The 15,600-nt window shown below is 53.8% G+C and overlaps 1 protein-coding gene across 4 annotated transcripts in view; it reads left to right on the forward strand.

Annotated features, from left to right (window-relative positions):
* Nucleotides 1-15,600, forward strand: part of TET3 (tet methylcytosine dioxygenase 3) — a 102,517-nt gene that overhangs the window by 5,072 nt on the left and 81,845 nt on the right. For 3 of the 4 annotated variants that reach the window (XM_059188080.1, XM_059188079.1, XM_059188081.1), the window contains exon 3: nucleotides 12,953-13,009. In XM_059188080.1, coding sequence (XP_059044063.1) covers nucleotides 12,953-13,009 — 57 coding nt within the window. Of the gene's footprint in view, nucleotides 1-12,497; nucleotides 12,640-12,952; nucleotides 13,010-15,600 lie in introns of those variants that run through there. The other variant, XM_059188082.1, reaches the window with a different exon arrangement.

Raw genomic sequence — 15,600 nt, forward strand, 5'->3', positions numbered from 1 at the left:
CGCTCTGCTGAGAGATCTGTATCTCTGTGGACCTCTCCATGGCCGGCTGCCCCTGTAGGCCCCCAGCGTCTGGGACTGGTGTCCCAGGTGTCCCAGGACGGAAGGTCCGCATACGGGCATGTAACCAGTGCTGGCCCACCACAAAGCTCTCCCAGTTTCTAGAGAAGTAATGGAAAGAGGACAATTGGAGTGAGCTTTTTTAGACTTGTTTTAAGCATAGAACCTTTCAATTTGACGTTCAAAATGTGTTTTCTTTTATAAAATGAGAGTGCTGATGGAAAGTGGGTCTATTTTTTTTAAAAAAGTCTTTACTTGGTAAAATACAAGATGGTAACTAGTAGCTTTAGATCTACAACTTTTTTTTTAATGGGTCTGTGAAAGCTGAAAGCGTGAGACCACTGTCCAGACCATGCTGCATTTAATGAGCGTATCTCTGGCATAGTCAAGGAACTGAGAAATACCCCGAGAGGCTCTGCTTGCATGACTGAGCCAAGGAACCAGCCCCGCATTTACCAGCCCCAGGGGGACTGCTGGGACCTTAAGCATTAGACCTGAGCAAGCTTGTAGCAGAGGGAATGCGTCCTGGGATTGGGGAGGTTGGGAAAGGGGAAGACATATTACTGACATCTGGGGGTTTTTTTTTGGTTTTGGCTCAGGAATGGACCTTTAGAGTTTGGCCCTGATTCTTCAGGTGGGGCAAGACACAGCATCCAGGAGTCTCTTGAGAACCAGTCCATCTCCTTGCCTCCCTGCTCCCTGGCATTTCTTCTTCTAGGCCCCTTTTTCTTCCATCCCGTCTCCACCTCCCCCTGCCTCCTTTGAGCTGTCTACTAACAGCTTCCTTGTATCATTCTGTAAAGGGGGGACGTTATCTTGGGCTTCCCGTCTTCTCTTCTCTTCTCCTCACTCTTTTTTGTAGTGTGTGTGTGTGTAGGAGGAGGTCCTGTGGAGCCCCTTCTCTCAGAAAAGAAGTTCATTATTTTAAGACTAGAGATCGCTCCCAGGGATGGGCCCTCCCACCAGAGCCAGGTGACTGCTCTCTGGTACTGAACGTGAGGTCGTCTGCCTTGACGTGGTTCATTCCTGGACTGAGGTCTTTCTTCCTAATGGCAGGAAGGATTTAGGTCCTAGGCTGATGTCTGAGGCTGATAGTCTTCACATTCTTTTTACCTGAGTGGTGACTTGTAGCACAACGAAGATGCCTAATTAGAAAAGTAGGGTTTGGTGGGTGTGGAGACAAAGTAGGTCTCGGACCCCAAAGTAAGCACTATACTGCTTACTGTCTTGAGCACTGGTGTCTCTCTTTCTCTCTTTCTCTTTTTTTTAAAAGTAGGCTTCATGCTGGGCATGGAGCCCAACGTAGGGCTTGAACTCATGACTCGGAGTTCAAGACCTGAGTTGAGCTTAAGAGCTGACACTTAACTGACTGAGCCACCCAGGCGCCCCTTGAGCATCGGTTTTTTAGTTGTCGGATGGCGTGACCCTTCTCTGCGGGGTTGTTGTGAGGATTAATGGAGATTAATATATGCATAATGTCTGGCACATAGTAGGTAATCAATAGACGGGGACAAAACATTCCTAGAATATCTAGAGAAGATGGTTGGGAGGGAACTCGAACTCTGAGGGGTGGCCATGGGTGAAAGAAACGGAGACAGTGTGGTGTCTTTATGCATAAGCAATTCTGTATTAGTTAGTCTCTGAGTGGTAATTGTAGAGATATAATACAAATTAAGTGTTTATCTCTAGACATCTTGTAGCTTGCTCACAGAAGAACTCTGGAGCCGGGCTGAAGGAGGGAGGAGTTTGCCAGCCTCTGTGCTGGCGGAGGAGGCTGGACACCCGGGGGCCGGGACCTGCTGTGGTCTTGGGCCTGACTGAGAAGTTGCTCATGGGTGAAGGCACTAAACACCTGATAGGAAGGGTCGGAGAATAACTATTAATGGAAAAAAAAAATCCAAACCCTCCTTAGAAAAACATGTGTATGAGGTGGGAAGCTCGACTGAGAACATTGTGGGTGAAAACGAAGAGAAATGGGAAGATTATATATATATAGTGTGAAAACACTGTGTGGCTCTCAGCCACGTGGCTTCAGTGGCTCTCTCTGCCAGTTTTGAGACAAGATACCTCAGCATTGGGGACCCCTCCACAGTATCAGAATACCTGTGAATTCTTGCCTTGCCTGTCACTCTGTGTTTCTGAAGACAGAGGCTGGGAGGAGGGGTGTTCTCGGGCTGGCACCAGTTCCCACCAGCAAGGGGAGAATTGACTGGTAAAACAGAGGTGATCAGATCCATTATTGAGAAAGGAACCCCAGCTTAGCGTCTGTGAAGCCGGAGTGAAGGCTGGGCAAGGACAGGCATTGGCCACAGAGTTTAGAAATTTTTTTTACAAATGCAAACAGTTTTTAACCCCATGGCCACAGGCTCTAAAAGGGAACTTAGCAGGAGGGATAGGATTGCCCCCCTCAAAAGGAAATGCTGACAGTACAGCCCCTGAATGGTGCCCCAAAGAGGATGGTGGTGGGACTCAGGGAGAACTGAGCCATCTGGGTGGCTGTGCGGGCTGCTGTTGAGTGAGCGTGGATGGTGGAAGGCCACGCTCCATATGTGGAAAGGGGGTGCGTGTCGCTGAGGGCAGATTCAGGAGTGGTCTGACCCCTTAAGAGGAGTGTCAGGAAGTCCAGTGGCCAGAATGTGCTGAGGCTGGTGGAAAATACCCAAGACAATAAACGTCTTGTGTGTACTCCTCCGGCAAGAACGAGAAGGAAGAGTAGGCTTACAACTTCGGCTGCATAGCTGGGGACAGAGAACAGCTACCGGGGCCCTGCTGTGTGGGGAGGAGTGAGCTTGGGGAAGACTGCACGGGTGTGCTTGTGTGCTTGGGGAGGGAGAGCCTGTCCGCTGCCTCAGCCTGAGTGTGAGCCATTGGCTCCCTACGGAACAGTCACCTGCGCTTGCAGAGTGACAATCTTTATGCAGTCACGGTGGCTGAAAGAGGGCTGAAAGACTGGAGACAGGCAAAAGGTCCCAATTTTGCAGAGATTTGGGAAATTATGAACACATAAGCTTGACTTCTGTTTTGGCCCACTCCAGAGCAGATTGTTCAAAAGGTGGTTTGTGAGACTAGAAAGGCAGGTGGTGAGCTCTGGGGAATGGGGTTGGTCCCTATGGCTCTTTATAAAGCTGCCCAGCCAAATTAATAGATCTGGTTTTCTGCAAATAAATGATGGCATCTCCTGCAGCTTCTTGGACAGATCAGAAGGCCAGCTTTTTATTTAAAGTCATCCTGAAGAGAAGCCACTTCATAGCCGCCTCGTTCAGTCTCTTTATCAACCGTGTGGCCCAGGGATTCCACTTTGCCATCCCCTGGGCTCCACTCTCAGGGATTCTGATTTAATTGGTCTGTGGTGAACCTAGTCAGGCTGGGGCTCCCCGGGTGCATCTAATGTGTCGTTAGGGTGGAAATTCGCTGATGCAGATGAGAGACCGAGGCAATGGGCGCCCGCCTGGGCTCTTCTAGCGCCAGTTGCTTGCTTGCCCTGAGTCTCGGAGAATCTGAATGCCTCGTGACCAGGTGTCCTCTGTGCCTGTCAGTGGACCAGCAGCACTGGCGTTACCTGGGAGCTTGTTAGAGCTGCAGAATCTTGGGCCCCACCTAGGACATACTGAATCAGAATCTGTGCTTTTTTTTTTTTTTTTTTTTTTTTTAAAGATTTTATTTATTTATTTGACAGAGAGAGATCACAGTAGGAGAGAGGAAGGGAAGAGATCACAGAGAAAGGTGGGGAAGCAGGCCCCCTGCTGAGCAGAGAGCCCGATGTGGGACTCGATCCCAGGACCCTGAGATCATGACCTGAGCCGAAGGCAGCGGCTTAACCCACTGAGCCACCCAGGCGCCCCAGAATCTGTGCTTTAACCAGATTCCCAGGTGATTTGTATGTGCATGTGGTGTGAGGAGCCGATCTTCAGTACTTGTGTGATTGGGAAAAGGGGGTGGAGCTTGGAGAAGGGGCCCTAAGTAAGTCTGGATGAACAGGTAGACAACTCTAGTTGCCAAGAAGAGTAAGGAAGATGACCCACTTGTTTTTCTTTTCTTTCCTCTCTCTTTCTTTCTTTTTAAGATTTATTTATTTCAGAGAGTGTGCATGTGGGTGCACATACACAGGGTGTGGGAAGGGGCAGGAGAAGGAGAGAGAAACTTAAGCAGACTTGGAGCTGAGTGTGGGGCTCCACAGACATGGGGCTCGATCTCACGACCTTGAGATCACCACCTGAATGGAAACCAAGAGTCGGATGCTTAACCAAGTGAGCCACCCAGGTAGCCCCAACCCAACCCATTTCTTTGCCCTGCAGATCAGGGAGATAAGGAACCTCTTGAGATTTACTTTAGGGTTTATTCTTGTTCTTCTGGAACCCATTACCTTCTAGTCTAGTGAGTTATCAATAAAACCCCTTAAGAACTTGTGGAACTTGTGTGTGTGTGTTTTGAGAATAGTCAGGAGAGGGCTCTTGGAAGACGTCTGCTGGTAAGCAGCCTGACAGGATCTTGGAGCCCATGAGAGTAGTAGATGGTGGTGGTTGTGAAAGAGGGGTGTGTTTATAGAACCTTGGATCTTATGGGAGGGTTTGGAGACTTATGGAGGAGAAGACATGTGTACCATCTTCCTAAGATGCCTGTTGGTATTGGTGTGAGATGTTGGTGGGGAGTAGGAGTGTCAGCTCTGGGCGTGGGGTGGAGTGGTGAGGGCTGTGGTGCAGGTATTAAGTTGAATGATAGAACAAGGGGTTAAGTGGGGGTAGTCTGGAGCAATGGGCCCCAGCCAGAGCTGATGGAATCTAATCAGTGAATCCAGAATCTTGTACTTGAAAAACTAAAAGAAACTAAAACTAAAAGAAACTAAAAGAAAAACTAATACACAGGTAAGGAACCCTGGTTTCCTAGCAAGTAGGAAGAGCTGAAACTCCAAAAGCATTGTTGACAGCCTCTCTTGAGATCTGTCAGAATGGTCACATGTAGGATAACTGAAGGAAATAGGGCTGTTCAGCTTGGCAGTGAAGAATGCCAAGGTGAGTCTTATGTGAAAGAGGGAATTTCTATGTGTAGAGGAGTGTGCAGAACTTTTAGTAGTGGATGGAAATTATAAGCAGGGAGATTGAACCTGTGTTAGAAAAAAGAATTGTCTAGGGGTGCCTGGCTGGCTTAGTCAGTGAACATGTGACTCTTGATCTCAGGGTCATGAGTTCAAGCCCCACTTTGGATATAAAGCTTACTTTAAAAAAAAGAAGAGAAAAATAAATGTCTAACATTTACAGCTGTTCCAAAAATGAAGAGCCAGCCCTGAGAGGGAGTGCCTCTCCTGTGCCTGCACATGTCTGGGGAGAGGCTGGGTGCTGAATAGGAGGGATGTCATGAGGACATCCTCTGTCAGGTGGGGGCTTCCATGCTTGGTGTCTCCTATTGAGACTGTGAAGTATAATATCAGGTCTGTTTTCATATTACTTAGACAATTACTTTGCAGAAGAAACATTGCTCTTAGTAAAAGTTTTTGGTCAAGTTATAGACAGTCTTAAACCTAGACCTAATCTCAGACCTGTGTTGGAATAAAGTCTGCAAACTTTCTGAAAATGTCTGCCAAATGATGTGTGAAGGTACTGGGGAGCAGGCCCGTGGTTTTCAGCAGATTCTCAATAATACTCATGGACTCCCCAGATTTAAGAAATGCACTCTTTCTGAGCTGTCTAGTATGGTAGCCATTAGCCCTGTGTGACCATTTAAATTTAAATTACTTAAAATGGAATAAAACCAAATTCAGTAACTCAGCTGTACTAGCGACCCCTCAGTTGCTCAGGATGCACATGTGGCCATGTGCCCAGGATAGCACAGATAGCGAATGTTTCCATTACTCTGAAAAGTTCTGTTGAATACAGAGTTTCCCTGTGTGATCTCTGGACCCTCACTGAAACCTGTAACTGGGTTGGGGACATAGTTGTTTGTGCTGGCGGCTCTCAGAAGAATATACTGGATTGGGATCCCTGTCCCCACCCCACCTCCAAGGTAAGCAGGGAGGGGTTTGGAAGGGGCTGGTGCTTTCCTAGGCTAAAACAAACACACCCTGAAGTTCATCATCACTTCTAGAAGGCATGGGCTGTGTTTTATGGGGGAAAGAACAATAGGAATGAGGCGTGGCTCCCCACCCAAAGGCTGTCTCTGAAGCTCCCAAGGGGGAAGTGGCCTTTTCCACCCCCAGTCTTTTTTTTTTTTTTTTTAATTTTATTTATTTATTTGACAGAGAGAAATCACAAGTAGATGGAGAGGCAGGCAGAGAGAGAGAGGGGGAAGCAGGCTCCCTGCTGAGCAGAGAGCCCGATGCGGGACTCGATCCCAGGACCCTGAGATCATGACCTGAGCCGAAGGCAGCGGCTTAACCCACTGAGCCACCCAGGTGCCCCTCCACCCCCAGTCTTGACCACCCGGAGCTGTGCCTGTGTTTACATCTAGCCCTGTTGTCTCCTTTTTGCCTTGGACCTCCGACTGGTTGAAAGACCACATCAGGGGTCTCAGGAGTTGTCACTAATTCCCCCTCCCCCTCCCCATCACTTCTTCACAGCTCCTTTGTGGATCGAAGGTAGGACGCTCAAGAAGAGAGGTGTTGGAAAGGAAGGGCACCCCATCATCTCCCTTGAGTGCTCTTTCGGCCTGGCCAGCAGCGGGGGGAGGGTGGTGGTGGTGTTGAGGGCTGCGGTGGGTCTCTACCTGAGTGTGGCCCGTGCAGGGCAGAGGCTGCTGCCGTGCTCGCCATGGACACACCCCATGGGGCCTCATCTCCCATCATTTGCCTAAGAAATCCCATTGCCCAAGTTTTTAATTAGTTTTTGAAGGAGAAGAGAAAGCTGGCACCTGACTTTTGGGGTGACTGGCTGGCCTGCAGGTGACCTTGGGCCTGGGGCTTGCTGGCTTGCATCAGGTTGTACAAGTTCTTCCTCCACTGCCGGCTCTGACCCGTGTAAGTGCCAAGTCCAGTGACCACCCCTCACCCCCTAGCTGGGGAGGCTGCAAACAGAGACGCTGCTGGGAGTGCAGCAGTTCCGGACCTTCCAAACGGAAGGGGAGTTGCATTGAGTGAAGTCCTTTGGGGGCGTTTACCAGAGGGCATGTGCCCCCTCAGCCCTCCACCCCTCCTCCACAGGGCTGGAGGAAGCCTCAGGAAGGAGTGTGGGGATGTTGGGTCAGTAACAAATACCCAGACACTGGGCTAGATCGAGTCTGTTCTGCTCCAGAGCCATTTAGGCTGGAAGAACACGGAGTGGCTCATTCGGGTCTCCTCTTTTCCTCCCTTCACGGATTGCTCTGCTCTTTAAGGGTATGCGTTCATGCCCCAGTATGGTGTGGGGCGTCAGAAGCCCTGGTGCTGGGACAAGGAGGAGCGGTACCTCCCCGGAATGTTCCTCGGGTCCCGGGATGGGCAGCGGGACTGGCTGCGGGACTGGCAGTGTCCCCTGTGCTGGGGGAGGGCCGTCACTCCCTCCGGCACCGGCTTCAGTTTCCCAAGCAGGAAGGCATCTGCTTTGACTCGCAGACCGCGAGTTGCCTTCCCAGCCTCATTCAGCGCAAGTCTCGCCTGGGACTGTCCAGGCGCTGGAGCCTCAGCTGCGGGAAGGAGGAGGCAGCGCTTGCTCTGTCCTTAATGAGCTCACAGTCTGGGGAGGGAGACAAGCGTGGAAACAAATAATTACAGGACAGGCTGCCAGGGCTGTGAGGGAGGAGGGACGCCTGGAGGGCAGAGACCAGCCTTCCTCACCTTTGGGCCCATGGGGAAGGGAGGAGATATGTTCCGAGAGTCTCAGTGTAGCCGTAGGTGTAGGGTGAGAGGGCTTCCAGGAGGAAGGGGGCATCTTGCCTGAGTCTGAGGTGTGTGGAGATGCTTCTTGAATGCTCACGACTGGTGTGGAAGGACTGGACTGACTGCAAGGGACCCCTGAGGGTATTCCCAGGTCCTCCAGGTGGTAGGTAAGATGCTTTGTGTGAATTCCTCTTGGAAGTCTTTCTCGGGTGGGCGCTGTCCCTGGGTTTCTAAACTACTCAGCATTCCTGTCCCACCTCTCTACCACCTCTTAAGGTCTCTTGTTTGCTTGGATCCTGGAACATTTGGTGGCCCAAAGCTGTTGAATTTGGGGTGGGGAAATAGACTCTAAGACTTTCTCCCAAGCTTCGAGGAGGCGTGCGGGGTCTGGGCAGAGCTATAGCCTCTGTCTGTTAGCCTGGGGGGCCCAGGTGTGTTCTGTTTGTGAGTAGGGAAGTCTGCGGGCAGGCGGGCGGGCGGAGTTTTTGGCTGGCTCCGACTGTGTTCCCTCGGACGCTGCTGGGTACTTGGGTTCAGTCTGTCTCTGCTGCGTCTCTAGTCTCTAGGAGAAGCACCTTTTCTCCTCCTCCTCCTCCTCCTCCTTGTGATTGCTGTTGACACAGACTTCCGCTGCCAAAGCTAATTGTGAGCCCTGATCAGTGAATGAAGGCAAAGGCAGTTCCCATGACAACCGCAAAGAGTTTCAAATATAGGGGATGATGTGTGTGATGGGCTGCAATTACTTGGGTGGAAATTGATGCATGGACACCGGGGACTTCAAACATAGGCTCTGAAGGTGGAGGGGGTATTGGGTTTCTTTGGCAGGATCCTTTGTGTGGTAGAGAGGGAAGGAAAGGAGGGTACAACTTCCCCCACAGTTGATTTCAGGTGCCTTCCAGGTGTGGTATGTTGGGCAAAACCCCTCAGGGGCTTTGGAAAGGCATGACTCCAGCCATTCCGGTGGGGGGGAAGCAGGACCCCCAGACTGACAAATAGTAGTACCAAGTGTCAAATGAGAAACATTACAAGTGCTGTCGGCTGGCAGAGGACTGGGGTAACCCTAGAAGGCTTCCTGGAGGAAGTAGGTCTTGAACTGAGCTTTAAAGTAAAATCTGTGGGGAGTGACCTCATTCAGGACACAGCTATGCCAGAGAAGAGAACTTTGTCTATTCTCTGCCAGCACTAAAAGGGGTAGGTTTATAGGAAAATCCTAGAACTACCCAGAGCAGCCCCCACTGTATCAGTGCAAGTGAGGGGATGACAAGAGCCCTGCTCAGTCATTTTCTAATTGTGTGACCTTAGGCAAGGTGCTTAGTCTCCCTGTCAGTGGATTTCTCTATCGGTAGAATGGGTGTGAATAATTCCTGTTTCACTGGTTGATTTTGAGGATTAAATAAAATTGCTATACCATGCTCCAAGTATGGGGCCCTGCGTGGGGTTGACGTTTGGTTGATGTTCCTGCATGTGCTCCTGAATCTGTGTCTGCATGTGTCCCCATCCCCTAGTCTTGGTGTAACTGTGTGGTTTCTGGCCTGGGGGTACCCATGTCACTGCGGTTCTCAGTGTTGGGGTCATTTGTGTGTTCTGAGAGTGAGCAAATCCATCTGCCTCTCCTCAGTGGGGATGGCTGTGGCCCTATTCCTCTTGTTGGGAGTATAGTGGGACTGCGGTCATGGCAGCCCCCAGGGGGCCCAAGGACATCTGGGTCAGTCACTGAGAAGTCCAAAATGCAGAAAGAGGGGCCAGTAGAGATAGGAGAGGGTTGGCCGTGGGGTGTGAAGAGTGTCTCTGCTAGGAGCGTGGGCCCCTGACTCCAGGTGCTTCAGGAAAGGGCAGAGGGCCCGTGTGGGACAGAGGTGGAGGCAGGTTGACTACCACAGGCTCTTCTTGGGTATCTTCAGGCTGCTGGGGGTGGGGAGCCAGGACTGGTGGGTGGGGTAGGACTGAGCTGGCACTGGAGTGGTGGGTCAGACAGTTAGGGTGGCTCCTGCAGGCTGGGGAGGAAGACTGGTGCGGGCTGAATGAGGCTGAGGCTCAGCTCTAGCTCAGTCCGAGCAGGTCTGCCCTCCCAGGAGAGTAGGTGTCCCTCTGATCCTTGGGGACCTCAAAGAGAAGGTCAACCAGGAGAGCGGACTCCACATTTCAGTGCCCAACCCCCTGCCTCTCCACCCTCCCTGCCTAGAAACTTAGCACATTCCAGTTCTGTGCAGAGCCTAGTAAAGTGGGGAAGACAGGGCCCCCGCCCACGTGGGGAAGACGCCGTGTAAATAAATAACTGTGCTTGGTTGTGAGTGGTGCTCTAGGAGAGGCTGTGAGCTGCGCTGTGAGGCCCCAGAGGAGTGGGGGATGCTCGCGGGGGCTAGAAGAGCTGGGAAGGCCGCCCAGGGAGGGAACAGGCAGAGGAAGCCCAGCACTAGGCAGGGGAGGGGAAAGGGGAGAGGAACCGAGTCAAGGAGCAGCTTCATGAAGTCTCTGAGGCATGAAAAACGTTACTATTCTCAGACCCATAGCTGGAAGGGAAGTGGTTAGGTTCAAATGACCCTGTCCCTTTTTGCATTTCCCTGGGGTTGGCAGAGAAGGGGGCAGTTAGAGAACTGGAACGAGAAAGGCCTAGATTGGAATTCTAGCTCCCTTCTCACCAGCTGTGTGTTGCTAGGCAAGTGACTTACCATCTCTCAGTCCACTTCCCCATTAGAGGCTGTGTGTGGAGTAAGTCAGATGCCCAATCGGATGCTCCTATGGCGTCACTGGCTCGGGGCCTGGGACAGAGCAGGGGCTCGAGAACCTGTGGCAGCCACAACAGCTATTAATTGTCACTGTCCAGGCAGTGTTAGTCACTCTGATGGGGCAGCAGAAGGTGTGTGGGGCGGGGGTGGGGGGCCAGGGGTGGTGGGGACCAGGATAAAGAGGGCACTTCTCTTGGCCAGGTCAAAGTAAGAGCTTTGGGGGTGCAGAAGCCATTTCCTATCTTGAGCCATGGTTTGGGACATTGCTCCTTGCCTCGCCTTGTTACCTACACTGGAGAGGAGCCAGCTGGGCTGCCCTTTGTCCCCAGGGGTGAGGCAGGTGTGGGCCCTGGTGCTTCTTGGAATCTCCTTACCAGAGCCCGAGATGGCTTGTCCCATTCAGAGTATCAGCGCAGGACACCCCGGAGGGGGCAGCAATCAGGCAGGTAGCAGAGCTCCTCTGAAACAGAGGCTCCCACGAGTCCTAACCAGTTCTACCAGCTGCCTCTCCCCTGGGGCTCGGCGTCTTCATCTGTGAGATGAGAAGTGGCCCACGGTGAGCTCCCCCCGAAATTCAGAGTGCTGGTGGCTTGCTCTGCTCAGTCATGCGGTGGGCACCATGCTACCTTTCTCTGTAGAATCCTCCGGACTGCGCAGGGCTTCGCTGGTATTTGTAGTTCCATTCTACAGAGGAGCCAAGTGAGGCTGAGAGGTAAAGTCACACGCGGTGCTGTGGCTGGATAGTGATGGAGCTGGGAACTGGACCAGACACATGAGTGCCAGATTCTGTGGCTGGCCCTTTCCCGCAGAGGTAGAGATTTTGGGGTGTTCAGCTCCAGGGAGGGTTAGGGTACAGCAGGATGTGCCCGGGATGCCCAGGAAATGAAATGAAATGAAATCCCCATCCTGTTCTTTCTCCTCCTGCTGTTCTTTTAGTCTCCTGGGTGTTACAGTGTTCAAAAACTCAGAGTCTAGGAAGTGAAGCCCAGACCTCTTGGGGTCCTGATCACCTCCTCTCCTCAGCCTTTTCCCAGGGCTGGGAACCCCTGAGGTCTGGGGGCTGCTTAGGACCTGGAGGGCCACCCTCTGTGGCCTTTCTGAGAGAAGAGGAAAGAAACATCCTTGTCGTGGTGGCGCTGGAGGCTGTCTGGCTGGGGTGGGGTATGTTCAGGCATGAGGGATGAGTGATCCAGGGTAAGGTGTGGGTGTTTGTGTGTATGGGGAGGGCAGGGCTGACTTGGTGAGGCTTTGAGCCACAGGCAGTGTGGGCTTCAAGCAGTCTCTTTTCTGAGGTGGGCGCTAGAGGGAGGGAGGAGCAGGACTGTGTAATGGTTCAGAGTCTCGCTTTAGAGCCAGATGGGTCTGGCTCGGAGTCCCAGCTCTGCCCTGTTCTAGCTGTTGTCACCTTGGGTAAGTTCCTTTGCTTGTCTTGCCTTGTTTCCTCATCTGCAAAAATGCGGTAAAGGTTCACACTGCCAAGACTTTTTTCTGTTTCTTTTTTTTGGAAGATGAGGGGGGCTGTCACCCCTCCTGCTCTTATCCCAGCACCCGGCACCGGCACTGTCCTGGCTGCTGCTAGGATGAGGTATTATGCTGGTGTCCTCGGGTTAGAGTGCTGCTGCGAGGGGGTGGGGGGCGGGGAATCCCACCAGTCCACCCCAGCTCCGCTGGGCGCGGTCTGTCCTCTCTGACCCCGGAGATGCAGAGGACGTCCTGGGTATTACCTTCAGGGTCCCCTGCTTGGGAGGAAGCGAGATGCCCCGGGATCCCCCGCCTGCCGGGGAGCGGCGGCGGCCGACCTGGGCAGCAGCCAGCGCAGCTCCGCGGCACCCTTGGCTGCGCCCCCGCCTCCCGGCTGGGCAGGTCCAGCCCCCGGCGGCCCTGCCCCCGCCCGGCGGGCCACGGGGATTGGCTGGCGAGCGCGCCGCCCCCTCCACACCAGCCTCGCCGGCGGCGGGGAGGGGAGCCAAGCCGGCAGCTGGCCGCCGCCTCCTCTGCAGTGCCTCCCTCCGTGTGCTCCGGCGGGGATAATGGGAGGCCCGCCGGCCGATGCACCAGAGGAGGCCGGCCGAGGTAGAGCGGGCAGGGCGGGGAGAGACGAGGCCAGACAGGACGCGGGAGGAGGGGCAGTGCCCTCCTGGATCTCGGGAGGGTGGAAAAAGGAGAAATGAAAACAAAAACACAGGAAGGCGAAGGAGCCCATCCACCAAGAGTCTGGGCGGCAGCTCGAGGCAGGAAGATGGTCCCTGCTCTCCGTTCTTTCCGAGGCCCCCTCCCTCCCATTCTCGTCCTTGCTCTGCAGCGGTGCTGGGGGTGTGCAGCAGAAGGACTTCGCTGCTTTCCTGGTGTCTGCCGGACTCATCAGTCTCTGTGGCTTCTTTTGCAGGTGGAAATAAAGGCTGGTGAAGGAGCCGGGCCGTGGGGACAAGGGGCTGCTGTCAAGGTACCTTGTGCGCGCGCGCATGTGTGTGTGTGTGTGCGCGCGTGTGTGGTGGGGGTGAAGTGTTTGACTGGATTGGATAAAAATAAAGGGTCTCCTCTGGTGATCCCTTAATCTCCCACTGTGTGTGTAGCAGCAGCCGAGGGGGAGGGGTGGCGGGGGTGTGGGCGACCAATGAATTCTCAGGCCTGTGTGGGTTTTGTTTGGATTCTTTTTGCTTTCTCAGCTGGATGGTTTGGGTTCAGTTGGGATTGGGTTTGTTGAACTGTGTGTGTGTTGTGTGTGTGTGTGTGTGTATGTGTGTGTGTGTGTGTTTAAGACATGCAACCCACTCCCCACTCTTGCCTCTGGAAATCTCTAGAGAATGTCCCTGGTGCTGTTGGTTTGCGTCCAACCTGCAGAAATCCCGGGGCGCCGGGGTGGGGGGGAAGTGTAAGGGGGGAGGGGGGGTTGTGCTCCTGAGTCTGAAGCTGATAGGGTGTCATTAGTCATGCTGCTGTCACCATGGAGATGGCTGGAGAGGAGAGGAGGTGGTGGGGGTGAGGATATTTTGGGTAGGGTGGGGGCTGATGCAACATCATGACTGGGAATCCGGCGGGCGGCTGTTGTTACTCTGTGCGGCTGGGTGTCTGGGGGACTGGGAAGGGAATGTTACCAGGTGCGTGGGCAGCAGAGAAGGGGGCACTGTGATCGTCTGAGAGCTGAGACTGGGGTATTTGGGGCAGGGCAGGGCAGAATCTGTCGGGGTATCGGCCATTGCTGGGGAATACAGATGTTCCTCTCGCGTCGGCAAGGACCGGGATCGGTAGGTTTCCTTGAGCTTTGCCCCTCTTTTCAGGGCTGGGGACCCACCGAGTGTTTGGGATTACTCAGCAGTATCCTCTGCTGGCCCCGGGTGGAGAAAACAGAGCGGGAGGCAGCTTCGTGTGCCTGCCTCTCAAGTTGCTGGACAGAGGGGCTGGGGAAGGAGTGTGAGGACTGTCGGGCAGGGGCAGAATGCAGGGAGGGAGCCCGCCCCTGCGCCTGCCTCAGCCCTTCTTTCCTCTTTGGCCCACGGAGCCTGTGGGAATCAGGTTGCTTGGGTAGCAGGTGGGCAAGCTGCTTGAGTCCCCAGACGCTCTTAGACTTTGGTCCCTGGAAATCCTCCTCCCGCTTCCTGGGAAAGCTGTGGGAAGCTCTGTGGAGGTGCTGGAAGTGGCACCCTGCCGCCTCACTGCCTGGGTGGGGACGCCGCTAGGGAGGGGCTCTGCTTCCCCACGTGGGATGGGGGCTCCAGGGCGAGGCGGCTGCTGGGTGGATTGGGAGCCAGGGTGGTTCCCTGGCCTCCTCCCAAGGAACTTGAGGCAAGGAAGTGATTGGGGGGGAGGGCATGGATTTTGCTCCTGAAGCCGTATTCTGGAGGAAGAAGAAGAATGGGTGGGGGGGTGGACTTAGCTCCTGTGGGGAGTTGGGCATGCCTCCGTGGGGCTGGGAGTGGTGGGTGGCCCCCAAGGCAAGCAGGGGGTGGTTGATACTGGCCGTGCTGTGGGTGCAGAGGAGAGATCTGTGAGCTCACTCGTTCACTTCTCCAGAGCAGAACCCCCGGTTCCACCTCCACTTCCTTCCCTGGCCTCCCACTGCTGACTGGGGGAGCTGTAATCACTGTGCGTGCTGTTGAGGGCTGTGGGCGCTGAGATCATGTGGTGCACCTGTTCTGCCCCCCACCCTGGGGAAAGCAGGACAAGGAGATGAGGACAGATGGGCTCAGGGAGGAGGCAGCTCCCTCCCTCCTCTGTGTCTCCGGCCTTGTCAGCCAGAGCTTCCCTCTGTGCTGGAGGAAGGACTGCTGGCAGGTTTGTTTACTCCCCAATGCACCCCCCTCCTGCCTAGCCATGGTTTCTCTTCTGTTCTTTCCAAGTATGTTCTCCATTTCTCCCTGTCTGCATTCTGCTGGCCCCGCAGTGCTTCTGGAAGCTCTCAGCTTCATACCTCAACCTTTGGTAGTGTGGGCATGTGGCAGAGGCTCCTTGAAAAAGCAGAGGAAGCCTTCCAAACACATCTTCCTCCTTCCCCCTTCTCCGCGTAGAGCCCGAGCTGGCTGTGTTTTTGAAGTTCTGAGACTGTGTCTGTGCTTGTTTTTATTGTTGAGTTGTCTGTCTGAGAATCTTAGCCTCCTCTTGGCCCGGCTTGGGCATTGCCAACAAGCACCAGGATACAACCCCCCCACCCCCCACCCCCGTTCCTGGTGCTACCTTTCCCTCACATGGAGTTCCTTTAGGTGGCCAGTCAGGTGCTGTGTCCCACATACCCGATCAGGCAGTGTGACCAGATCCTCTTCCCTCAGCAGGTCTTGATGTAGGAAGATGTGTTTGGTGCGTGAGCTCATTCTGAGATCAGGCCAAGACTGGGACACGGGACAAGGGGGCATCACTTGTCATAGTGTGTGTTCCCACAGGATGGGTGCAAGATGGATAAAGCTCATGGGTGAGTGATGTGCAGCAAGCAGGAGGGATCGGCTTGCTGCCGTGTGCAGAGTCTAGCCAGAGTTTCAGGCATATCCATGAGGTAGGGTTTGCGTATTGCCTAGCAGGGGCGCAGAGCTGAGCTTGCCAAAC

Source organism: Mustela lutreola, chromosome 9, assembly GCF_030435805.1.
Source record: "Mustela lutreola isolate mMusLut2 chromosome 9, mMusLut2.pri, whole genome shotgun sequence".
In the NCBI taxonomy this organism is placed as follows: domain Eukaryota; kingdom Metazoa; phylum Chordata; class Mammalia; order Carnivora; family Mustelidae; genus Mustela; species Mustela lutreola.